The sequence below is a fragment of the Heteronotia binoei genome, chromosome 16 (assembly GCF_032191835.1).
Source record: "Heteronotia binoei isolate CCM8104 ecotype False Entrance Well chromosome 16, APGP_CSIRO_Hbin_v1, whole genome shotgun sequence".
Lineage (NCBI taxonomy): Eukaryota > Metazoa > Chordata > Lepidosauria > Squamata > Gekkonidae > Heteronotia > Heteronotia binoei.
Genome location: NC_083238.1, coordinates 14094816 through 14108098, shown reverse-complemented (window position 1 = coordinate 14108098; position 13283 = coordinate 14094816). Strand labels below are relative to the sequence as shown.

The 13283-nt window shown below is 39.1% G+C and overlaps 1 protein-coding gene across 2 annotated transcripts in view; it reads right to left on the bottom strand.

Annotated features, from left to right (window-relative positions):
• Positions 1–1760: 1760 nt before the first annotated feature.
• Positions 1761–13283, bottom strand: part of ACVR2A (activin A receptor type 2A) — a 35755-nt gene continuing 24232 nt past the window's right edge. For both annotated transcript variants that reach the window (XM_060257447.1, XM_060257448.1), the window contains 7 exons: positions 12582–12725; positions 11274–11417; positions 10028–10173; positions 9569–9683; positions 8612–8750; positions 6583–6713; positions 1761–5511 (listed from right to left, as the gene is read on the bottom strand). In XM_060257447.1, coding sequence (XP_060113430.1) covers positions 5317–5511; positions 6583–6713; positions 8612–8750; positions 9569–9683; positions 10028–10173; positions 11274–11417; positions 12582–12725 — 1014 coding nt within the window. In that variant the 3' untranslated portion in view covers positions 1761–5316. The remainder of the gene's footprint in view (positions 5512–6582; positions 6714–8611; positions 8751–9568; positions 9684–10027; positions 10174–11273; positions 11418–12581; positions 12726–13283) is intronic.

Here is a 13283-nt window from a genome sequence, read left to right as displayed (position 1 = left end):
CTCAAAATATGCTGACACATCTACTAGGCCATTCCTTCAGCTGCTACTACTGGAACCCTGCCTCAAGCTACAACTTGCTTGGTTTCAAGAAAATCTTTCGACAGCTATTTTTCATGTTTTTCTTTGGTTGAAACATGGGGAAATTGCTGTGAAAGGTACTGCAATTAATGAATTAAATTTATATGAAGTTCATACAAGCTTTTCTGCAGTTATCCCAAAAAGGATATTTGTGTTTCCCATGCCTTTGAAAGCAACCTGTTCTGCAGGTATTTAGCCAGTGAACTACTTTCATCCTTTTTAATATCTACAGGAGGAGTTTAATTTTGGTGTCAGACAGCTAAAAGCAGGCCCAGTAAAATGGTGCCAGGTTCATAGTACCATCTCTTCCAGTACTGTTGAGATATACCACAGTAAACTCCAATAATCTCTTTCTGCCCCACACCTCACTCACACAGAAATCTCATAGGCCACCTGGCAACAACTGGGGGTGCCAACTTTTCATTGGCAGAGCTCCTATGTCTGCAACAACAGTATGATGGACAGAAAAGTTTCATCCAGTAAAAATGGAAGGCAAGAAAGGGAAAGAAAGACGTGGAAAGAAACAACATAAAACATAAGAGCCATGTTGGATTAGGCCAGTGGACTATCCAGTCCAAAATTCCCTCATACATTCCCCAAAAAGCACCAGAATGTCCACCAGGGGGGCCAGGGCACCAGAAATCCTCCCACTGTTGCTTCTCCCCCCATTCTAGCACCAAGAATACAGACAGAGCATCACTTGCAGAGAAAAAAAAAAGCCTTCCTCACCATCAGATGACCCCAGCCAGCAAAAATTCTGCCCAGGGGTCAGTTTGTTAAAAAATAGCTACTGCAATGCCCACTCCTTGCTGAAAAAAACACACACACCCTTCTTTGCTACCCAGGCCTCCCGGGGAAATCTCTCCAAAAGATCATACTGCAAGGCGCATGAAAGCTCATACCTTGAAGAACACTTCATGGGTCTAAAGTGCCAGTGGATGCTAGCTTTTCTCTCAAACACTGGGAGCGGGGGTGAAGGAAGGAGAGGCAGCCCTGCTCCTCTCTGCACAACACAGACATGAGGCAAGGCTAGATTTGTGACCCAGTAGTGAGGCTTCTGTGGCCTGGTGCCAGTTCCCGACCCTGCAAATGGGAAACAGTGCCCTAGAATATGGGCAATGCAGTCATGAGTCCCCAATATGGCACCCACCCAGTGTTTTGAGAAAGTTGGTGGGGTCGCATGGAGATGTTGCTTCAGCATCAGTTGCCATCACAGCTCAAGTGTTTTATGTTGCATAACTGAGGATAAACTGCATATGAAAGAAAATATTTTAAAAGATATGAGTTTCTGCCTAAGATGTTGAAGAGTCACACATAAGCTCACTCCTTGACATTTTCCAGTAGCACCCATGCCAAGGTGCCCACTGGATCCAAAAGCTTGGGGACCCTTGATGAAAACCCTCTCCCACGCATGGAAATATCTAAACTCCATAAATTATCAGTATCTACTCAACAAAAGTACTTGGTGAAATGTAAATTTATACCTCCCATAAGAATGGAGAAAGAAGGCTTGGATATTGTACACAGTGTGTCTAAGAACCTGACTGGATATGTGAGACTGCTCAAGTAGAACTGGAACTATTCATTTTTATAACTAAATAACAAGAACCCACTGGAAGTAACATTTCATATACTTAATATAGGGATAAGAAAACTCGGAAAAGAATATACAAGTCATAGTAGTCACTTAATTTTTTTATTCCTCTTTCTGTGGGAATAGGGAAAGAGCATACAATTTATACAATATTTAACAATCACTTTTATCCAGGATGGGATGTGTTTGTTTTTTAAATACTTGCTAAAACTGCAAGTCAACAGTAGTACAACAACCTGTGTCCAGAACACTGACAAGTACAGAGTAAAGCTAAAACAATTGCTTACCGATATCTTGAGAGGTAACAGATCGTTATGGACTGAGTGTGCATAAAAAAAAAATTAATAGTACTGCTGGTTGAGTATCTTGAGGTAAATGGTGTCCCAACAAGGATACTGTTTTTATCATTTTGCCCGTAAGCCTGTACATAGCTTTCTGCACCTTATACCAAATATTCCTAATAAAATGCATTAAAAAAGGTTAAAAAGAGAAAACTGGAAAAAAGGTCAACCAACCAGTCACCTCACTTTGTTAAACTACAATCAGCAATTTTTTTCCTGTAGAACTGTAGTATGAACAAATATTTATTACTACTACATCTGGTTACACTTTAGTTATGCCACACGGATTCTGCTATCAAAGGTACAAAGTTGTGTATTTCAATTCAAACTCGTTTTCAGAATACCACCATGAATGAGAACGCTAGCTCAAGAACGCCGACAATTACGAGGCACAATCTGTTCCAAAATGCTAAGTTAATATTTAGTAGCAACTGTACAGAGAGTCGTCATGCATCATGGGATATAAAATCCTTAGCATCTAACACAAACTGAAAGTACTGCAGGGCTGAGACTTTGAATTGATCACAAAAACTGGCTAATCTGTTAAATCCTGTGGCAATTATATGGCAGCCAACTAAGTAGACACAGGCAAGCCAAAGACGACTGAAAACTTGAGCCGGCGGCCTAGCTTTTCTTCACAAGTCAAAAATACAAGGTAAACCACCAAAGCTGGCCATATCCACACAAGCTGTATGATTCAAACACGTAAAAGCAACAATGTTCACAATATCTGCCCGAAAGCAGAACATCTTCCCTAGCTCTGACTTTAGATGTTGACTTTTATTTATTGGTCTTCACGCAAGCATTTGAAACTTGGCCACCTCTACGTTTACTGCACTGTAAAGTTGGAAACAAAAGGTGCTGCGAATCCCTGCAAGACGGCGTTTTAAATATGGATCGAGACAGGTCAGCAACAGCTTAACGAGATCAGTATAAAAAAGCTATATTCCATTTGTGAATAATGTGGTGGTATTCTCTTTAAAAATCTGAACTCTGGGACTTTCAAAAGCATTGGGATAAGTATGAAGATGCATTACCCAGTTTGATTGTCTGTTTTGATTATTTCCCCTATATGACCTGCAAATAGACGCGTATTCACAAAATTACATAAAAAGTTTCCTCAGGGGTCATGGACGTTTGACGGAAAAGTTGCTTTATGAAAACCAAACAGATTTTCACGTACAAAAAAGTTGAATTTATGTTTTCAAATGAAAAAGGGTGCATGTATTTACATGCTTTTGGACAACCAATGATGCTGTTCCTGCATGTACATCCTAGCAAACACTCCCACCTGAGGAAAAATCAGATATATTAAATCAATAATCGACCATTAAAAAATTCAGATCTTTTCGGCCAAGACGTCTTGAGTTGTGGTTAACACACAAGATTTTTTTAAAAGTATTACGCAATCCAAACACAGTATAAGCAATAGTCCCTTGCCCGCATTGTCAATAATGAGCAAGTTTTGCCCAACATAATGTTTCCCAATTAAAGCTTGGGGTTCTTATGACTACCATAAAACCAAAACACAAAAACAGTGAACTCTGAGGTGATGTGCCAAGTTAGCTTATGAACAACTCTGCTGTTACCTTTCTCCCTGCTGCAGAAAACAATGATAAAAATCATCTTTATAGATAATTCCTCTTTGTCCCCAGAGATTTAGTATGTTAAAACAAATACAGGTTTAATAAATAACTGATTAGAAGAGAACATTCACAGTGATTGTGACATTTAAAAAATTCATTACAAATCTAATGCATGATCTTTTAAAAAGTGACCTGACCAGAATCTCAGAATACTGGCTACTGAATGAATCGGTAAAGTCATAATTTTAGAAAGTTAACTTTGGCCTGTATAAACGTAACTGATGAAATAACTGTAGTGTATTATTACTTTGAAAGTACTTTGGCACCTGTTCACATACTGCCTCTTTTGCTTCAGCTGTTATAAGGCTCCATATCTTAAATGTCTGTAACTGAAATACAGGAGTTAGGTTTAACGTTATAGGGCTTTTTCTTTTTTGCTATACTGTGCTACATCATCATCTACAGAAGTCATTGCATATTTGATGGTAAGCATTCTTTTTTTAAAAGAAAGGTGTGGTTGTATGTTCTTTGTGACCATAGGATACACCTATGCATCGCAAACATCAAATATTACTCTGACAAGTCGGCACCAAAATCAAGTGTTGTGAAGCTGCAAAAGGCAATGCAAAGCGTGAGGAGTTCTGGGTAATGAGGCTTCCTGAGGTGATCCTGAAACAGGGACACAGTAGGAACTGTATTCTGTTTAGTGAGACAGAAAATAGGCAGAATATTTACATACAGAAATCGGGAAAAGCTTATTTCAAAAGAAAGAGCTTTCCAGTGCCACAGCTCACATAAAATTTTAAAAAGTCATGCTTAAATTTTCAAATAACCCTCAGACACAGCAAACCTAAATAATATTTAGTAAAATAAATGTATGCAATATTTTGGAAACTGGAGGTAAAATAATGCTTTCAACTAAAAACGGGAAGTTTGCCATTTCAAACACAAATACTTTTTTTTTATACACAAGCTAGATCGAGGAAGGCAAACACACTTTTAGGAATGGCCACTGACTGTTGGCATGAAGCACAGCTTACTGTTTTTTCCCCAAACACGATGATCTGTAATATATCATTTACAAAATGAGGATCAATTTATTATTTCAGTGTTGTTAGTGTTGTCAATTTCACAATTTAGCGGCAGGTGGAACTGAGGTATACCTTGTTGAGGGAGGTTAAAAGTAATGCTTGGAAGCCTTTTTGCTAGATCCCACTTTGATTACATACAACAGCAGCACACTAAACATTCACAAGCTGTGTCATATTGGCATTACAATAGTCATAATATAAACACAACAGCAAATGCAATAAAAACAAGTTACCCTTTTTCTTAAATCTGAAATGAAATGTTTGATTTAAAAAAAAATAGCAGTAGTTCATTGTAAGGAATTAGTCTTTTTCTGACATATTAGGAAATACAATGTCAGCTTTTAAAATGCTTGACTAGCCAGGATAGGTCCATGTTCTTCTCAAATGTTCATTAATGTCATTCGGCCACTTCTCCGTCTTGTGTCCTTCATATGCAGGGAATGCAATAAGTCTCCTGGATCCATGTCTGGAGTAGAGCAAGGAAGCACCTTCCTACTGACACTTTGAAGCCAGACTTACCATTCCAAATTTCACACAGAAAATTATGTCGACCAGAAACGGCCTGTTAGCTTAGCAGCTCCAGTTCAGAGAGTCTCATTGGTCGTGATGCGTGACCGGTGTAACTATCATAGGCTGGATTCTTTGGGAGGAAAGTCCACATTTGTCACCATAGTGACCACAGTCACAATGTCCTCTGTTGTTATAATGTTTGTTAGTCTTTGCATCTGAATAATCCTTTCCTCTACACAACCAGCTGATAATCGGGCTTCTGCGTCATGATCCCAACACTCTTCTATCGTTTCGCAAAGCATCGCCATTCCCTAAAAAAAAAAAAATACAATAAATAACATTCATGTATCATGTATTTAAATCTGAATTCAAAGGATCGGCTCTAAAGACTCTCCCTGACTCTCCCTCCAACAGAAGACTGCAAGAAAATCTGTGGTTCCACCCTTCAGGAAACAACTAACATACTATTTAAAAATAACCTGCAAGCAATACATGCTGTCCCCCCATTTCAGTTACTGTAACAGAGAAGACAACAGTCTACAACAGAAAAGAGCCTGCTTCAGATTCCAGAAATATCAAAAAGTGCATGAGAAATGTGCAAAGGGCTTCATACATAATAGGCTGGTGATATTTTAGACTGTCAATTACATACAGTTACTCACATGAAATATTTCTTGTTATTGCAGGCTAATTCCAATACTAATAAAGATAGAATTGTTCAATAGCTTTTAAATGATACTAACCCTGAAATTACAGATTTGGTCGCTACGTTTTTGGCTGAAGTCGTCAATACCAGATATAGGCTTTTTTAAAGGAACTGTATTTATTTTACTGTTCAATATTATACATTTGTTATAGGTATTTTATTCCCATTATGCCATTAAAGGTGTCCAATTGACTGACTGACATAAAAGGGTGACAGCTCCACACCCAAGGAAACTCCCAGTGAAACACCATAAAAATCTTTGTGCAATTGCACAGCCTCCTTACAATCCCTAGAAATCTATTATTATTACTCCCACTACACTAGAAAGCACAACTGGGAATGAAACCCAAGCTACATCCAAGCTTTGCTGTAACACCAGCTCTGAAGTCACAAAGGCATAACCGGACAAAATATAGTTGCAATTTATTTCTAGTGAAATCAGTCACGAGTGAATCCCATTCATTATTTTCAACAGGACTTGTGATTAATGTCAGCTATAAGAAAGAAGATACAAACATTAACACTAAACTGACAGTAGCTGCATTGAGTTACGTACATACCTAAATGTCTGAAGACCACTAAAATGAACAATCCTGAACCTTACTCTCTACAGGACAATTCTGTTGTTGTTTTAGGTTTCTAATATAACTTCATGTTACTTGATCATATTACTTACAGCATGCTTCTGCCAACACTCTCTCAAAACAGGCCTCTTCTTTTTATGTACAACAACTTCCTGCATATCTTCCAGAGAGGGATGCTGGCCCACCTCTTCTTCAAAAGGTAGCATATACTCATCCACTGGTCCTGTGTTTTAAAAAATAATAAAAGTATTAGGTAACACATTCAATAACCTCTTCTTTTGTGCAGCACACAGAAGATTCACATTTTAGCCTAATATCTCAATGAAGCTGATCAGGCTTAAAGTTAGCCAGTTTTCCATGATCGACAATGACTTTAGGCCTAATGGCTTTAAGTCTCCTCCCTCCACTATCCACTCACTACAGAGTATGCTGAGGATCCACAGTACTTCAGTTCGGCATCTATTTATCAACATTCACCCTCCAAAAAGCGCCTCCAGGTGATAACAACTGAGACACAGACAAAAAGACTAAATACCATCCAAAACATCTTCTACACATTATGTAGTGTTTGTAAACTTAAAAGTTTTGCATTTTTAAAATTTGAATTGTAAACTACCTTGGAAAACTCAAGTATGTGGATAGGAAAGGTATACGTTTGTTAAAATTGTTCATAGTTTCTGAATAGACTTGATTTCTGCATGCAGATACGTATCAACATTGCTATATATAAATTCTGACATTCCGGCATTTTCCAACTCTTTCATTGGCTGTGGTGCATACCGCATCAGCAAAACTGGCCCATAAATTGCCAGTCAAGACAACGTGTGTGCCATTGTCTGGGTCCGCTCCTCTCCCCTGCCCACTGCCAGCCCCAGGACAGATGAGGATTGAGTCACTGGGGAAATTGCTAGGTAGTAGCTGTTGCTAGGCAACCACGTTTGCTTCTGTCAGTAAAACACAATTAACCTTGGTTCTTTCACTAAAAGGCAGGGGGGAGAAGATCCTTTCTAAACCTCTTTTGGCCTCTGAGGGAGAACTCATTGGACCCAGACCGGACTAGGGTTGCCAGTTACAGGTTAGTGGGATTCCTTGAGATTTTGTGGTGGAGTCTGAGGAGGGGAGAGGCCTCAGCTGAATATAGCAAATCAGTGGTTTTTTTCCCAGGGGGAGAGAGATCTGTTGCCTGGAGTTCAGTTGCGATACCGGGAGATCTTCAGGCTTCACCTGGAGGTTGCCTACCCTACACCTGGCTGCTTGCTACTGCTGCTGGGAAGGAGACAGAGTTGCCGACTCCAGGTTGGGAAATTCCTGAATATCTGAGGAGTGGAGCCTGGAGAGGCTGGAGTTTGAGGAAGGGTAGGACCTCAAACAGGTACAATGCCATACACTCCATCCTCCAAACCAGCCACTTCCTCCAGGAGACCACTGCTGCCAATCTCCAGGTGAGGGCTGGAGATCACTCAGAATTAGAGCTGCTCTCCAAATGACAAGAGATCAGGTTACTTGGAGAAAATGGCTGTTTTGTAGGGTGGACTCTGTGTCATTGTACGCTGCTGAGGTCGCTTCTCTCCTGTTTTCGTCCACACTGTTATTTTGGACCACTTACAGACTTTCAGCCTAACCTACCTCACAGGGTTATTATGCAGATCAAAAGAGGTAGAAGAGAATGATATGAGCTGCTTTGGTCTACAATGTGGAAAAAGACTGTCCTTTTCCCAGGCAGAGGCTGCAGGGAGGGGGTTGGAAATGGAAAGCCGAAGTTAGATCAATTCCCCTACAGAAAACGGCTGCCTTGGATGGGTGGGAAGGCACCAAGGTTGGAGTGAATGAATGCCTTTGCTCGGGTGAGTGGGTGGAAAGACAGCAAGGGGGGGGCACTCGCCCACAGCTTCTTTCTAGAGCGCACTGTCTTTCCCACCACAACGGGCCTTATTCCTACTCTTGAAATAACTGATGATCATAATTAATGACAGTTTTAGAAGTATATTCAAACACTCTAAAACCATAACATTTAAAAATTATAATCTCCTTTATGACAGATTTTATGGCAAACCAATTCAGCAAAAACAAACTTAATGTGCAAGATATTCCCCAAATATTAAAGAGCTGCATATTACTTACCATCAGATGCAGTGCATCGTGAAGCTAGCTCCCAAAGTACCAGTCCCATGGCATACATGTCTATTCTCAAAAATGCATCCCTTTGGAAGTTGATAGCACCTTCTAACACTTCTGGAGCCATATACCTTCGGGTGCCAACCTTGAAAATTGTTTAAAATGTTTATTATGTTACTATTCATTTCATAGCTAAAAACAGTACATATAGAACATGTGTCAGTCTAATGCTTTCTATAGAAATGTTTTCAGTCTAATGCTTTCTACAGAAAGGTCTCTATATTCTCTCTAAATACTTTTGGATTGTATGCTGTAACTACCCAAAGAGCAACACTACTACCTTTAAAATCATGGATTGTCATCCAGTCAGCACATATTGTATTTTAAAAAGCATTTGACAGCTTTAGAAACCAACAATTACAGTAGGTTTCTGCATTTTTAAAATGAAATGGCCAAGACAGGAACAACATAAGAGAGCAGCTGAGGACAGAGAGCTTTTGGCAAAGACATAACCACCCAGACAAGGGAACATGCTCCAAGCCTCACTTAGAAGCATTCTCCAATGCCAAGACCCTCATAAAAGTTATATAAGGAACTCTGGTTTAGATCAGTTTTAATCTGTTGGAAGTCCCCATGTAACTCGGGAGTAAAAAGGAATATGATGCAGAATTTGGAGGCAGCACTAAGAATTCACACATCCCTACCAGTGTTCCCTCTAAGCTGAGTTAGTGTGAGCTACCTCACAGATATTTAGCTTCCAGCTCACACATTGTTGTCTTAGCTCAGGAAGGATGACCCCAGAGGAGTAGCTCACAAAGTAGAATTTTTTGCTCAGAAGACTCTGCAGCTTAGAAGTAACATTGATTCCTACCTAGTAACACTTTCTCCCTCCTAATCCTACAACTTTGCAAGTAGCGCTCCAAATTTCAAAGAAAGTGAATCACATTCTTTCCGGCTACTTACCTGACCGTGTGTGTCACCTGCTGACTTCCCAGCTTCAAATTTTAGAGCAAGGCCAAAGTCAGCAATACAAGCTGTAAGGTTATTTTTCAGCAATATATTCTTGCTTTTGATATCCCTTGAAAAATTAAAAACAAAGAAAAAATGATTATGCAGACTATATGAATGCCAAAAGAATTTACTGAATAAAGTATAGCACAGACATGAGTAAAAATCTTCAACTTCAGATCCATTCGATGGAAGAACTCATGAAGGAATGAAGAAGGATGGGGAGACACATGGATTTCCCCTTCTCACTGCAGGCTTCCACCCTCCATCCCATGCCACGCCCCCCCGCCCCCCCAGGGATCCTCTTGGCACCATGCTCATCAGGTATTCCCATTTAAATAATACTCTAGTGGTACATTTATTCTTTATACGTTTAAAGAAGGAAGAATTAAAGTACTTTATTAAATGTCATACCTATGTGATATTGCTGGTTTATGCCCATCTTTTAGACCAGGGATGTCTTCATGAAGGTATGCCAGACCTCTAGCCATAGTTTCAGCAATGTGACACAGTTCATTCCATGAGACTACGTTAGCCTTGAGGAAGTCTGTAAGCGAACCCTGGACAAAGGAGATGAGATAAATGGCATATTCTTTCCTATGACAGTAGTCAACATACCTTCCCTCCCCCAGTTTTCAAAGAGATGTTAGAAGCTATAAATACTAAACGACGACATCTCACATTCAGATACACACAAACTGCTCCAATGTACACAGAATGGTTTCAGATATCATAAAGAGAAGCAGAGACATTTATCCTGAACCCACCTTTTACCCAATTCTATCGTGTTTACTTTCCACCATAAATGTTAAACTCGGTTCAGCGCTCAAATCCTTGGAGCGAGCTAAAGACTTAAGAATAGGAATATATATCAAATTTATACCAGCACCTCTTAAAAGCAAGGAAGGCAGAGTATGCCAGTTTCTGCGAACATCCAAGACAATGAAAAAAGTCCGAGGAAATAAAAGGACTGGTTTGACACATTTATTTACTTGGGTTTTTTATCTTGCCTTTCTCCCCATTTGCACCCAAAGCAGTTTACACATTGTTCTCATTGCCTCCCCTTCTATCCGCACAACAATCCCGTGAGGTATATTAGGTTTAGAATGTATAACTGGCCCAAGATCACCAGGAAGCTTCCATGGCAGAGTGGGGATCTGAATCTGGGCCTCCTAGATCATCGTCCAATACTCTAACTGCAGGTGTGCTGTTCGCAAAACAGAAATTTAAGCATAATCAGAGTTATGAGCTTTATGGAAAACACCATGGTGTACTCTGTTTTTAAACCTGCAATTAGCCTGAGGAAGCAGACCTCAATAATGCATGAAAGAATTATTGCTGAAAATGGTGACCCCCCATGTAAAATTATTTCCTTTCAACATCTGTAGTATCCTGTTCTCAGATTCTTATGCTGTGTGTTTCTCCACATTACTGGCTGGTAGAGGCAGGAAAACACATCTCTGGTCATGTAAAGTTCTCAATGCAGCTGGCGAGTTTTGTTGTGAACACTTTTAGAAACCTGTCAAAGCATACATGCCATAGGACTATATAAAAAGCCAGCTTCCTTACAGACAGTATTCTATTTGTGCACTCAGAATGGGACTAATACAGTTATGGGGATCTGATTACTTAATGCACACATACAAAACAGTCCAAATACCTTTTCATGATATGCTGTAATCAGCCACAAATCTACATCAATGTTAGTGCCTCTTTTCTCAGCACCGATAAATTGCAGTATATTTTCATGCTTCATTCCAGGCAAGCTGTAGACTTCATACTCATTTTGCCATGACTGTTTGTCCTTAAAAAAATAAGTATATTAATATGCAACTATAGCTCATAACTTTAAAAACTTCTTCCTGTTCAAAACATTACTTCAGTAATTCATTCTCAAAAGCCATCTGGAGCTTCTGTATCAATCAAATGGACACCACAGATTTTATGGGACCAATTTTACCCAAATTATACCAATTATACCCCAGCAGTTTACATAGACTGGCTATCAGATATGAACAAGTGTTTTATTAAACTCGCTGATAATTCCAAGGTGGCAAGGCTAGTATGGCAGTTTATTTAATTTATACCCCAAATCTTAAACATTTAAACTTTTAGTAACCTATCACACTTATAAACATGCTCACACTATCAGCTGTTTTGACCAGACATCCTTTTAATAATATAATGGTATAATCAATTTCCCTTTCTCTGAACAGCTAAATCTCAGCCCAGTAGCACCTTAGAGACCTACAAGATTTTGGGGTTATGAGCTTTCAAGAGCCAAAGCTCCCTTCGCCAGAAACCTTTGACTCAAAAAAGCTTAGACGTCCAAAATCTTGTCGGTCTGTTAGGCGCAACTGGACTTTAATCTACCTGTTCTACTTCACACTAACATGGCTATCCCTGAAATTTCTCTAAACAGTTAGGGTTCATGTAAATTGGTTCCTTTCCAGTCCAGTATTTTTGTCTTTATTCTATTGTAATTTTTTATTCATAGCATTTTGAACAAAATGTGGAATTATAGGGTTGGGTTTCCCCCCAGTTACATGAGCAACTTTTCTTAGTGAACTTGCATTTCACAATAATGTAGGGCACTAACATTGCAATCCTATACAGAGTAACTCAAAGTAATCGCATGGCACTGTGAGACTGTTTTTCTTTTTTCTATAATTTTTAATCCAACATTTAAAAATCAATCAAAAAACCAGTGGAAACCTTGCTATATCTAATCTAATACAATCCTGCAAAGTCTGACCTTCATTGCGTGTTACATAAAACTAACCAAAGTTTAACAGTTGGTTTCATAATGTACATGTACAACAGGACTGTCAAAACGAAATTAACTTTCTATAATATTGATTCTGTGGAATGATGTCATTTTCAGAAAGAAAAGGAAGTAAGGGGTACCAAACGGACACCCCATGTCTTTCATATTGGTCGTAAAATATATCATATGAATTATATATACCTGGATTGGGAATATTTTCACAGCTACGTGTTCATTTAGCAACTGAGCTTTCCAAACACAGCCAAATCTCCCCCTAGCTTTGACTTCTAGTAACTGCAGGGGCTTCAGGCCCATCAGTGGTGATGGCGGAGGTGGGCCAGGGTCCTAAAAGCAAAAAGACAAATTAACTAAGCTCTACATTCAAATGACTAATTGAAATGAAAAAATAAAATAAAAGGCCAACTTCTAACAATGCACCTTATTAAAAATGTACGATAAGAGCTTAATACTTAAAAAAAACCCATAATACTTATTCCACTGCACTGGATTAATCATCCTTATTTAGCATTAGTGGAAGAAACCAACAAACCTTTATTTGTATGCAACAACACATCCTTCTGATGCAATATCCAGATTATTATATGAGTTTCCATAAAAATCAAGGGGCTCAACACCATCTGATTTACTCCACTTACCATGTACCTTAATTTCCATTAACCACCCAAACCTCTAGCAATTTGTACTCCAGAAATCAACCCATCAAACCAAACCAAATCTCACTTGTGTAACTAATTTGATCACCACAGATAAGTCATTTTCTGGCATTTTGACAGCTTTCCAAGGGCAGCAAGGGAATGAGTGATTTAGAAAATCACTTGACACAGGTAAATGTCTTCAGTCTAGAGGGGTTAGCAGATGTTCCCACCGAAAATGACCATCTCC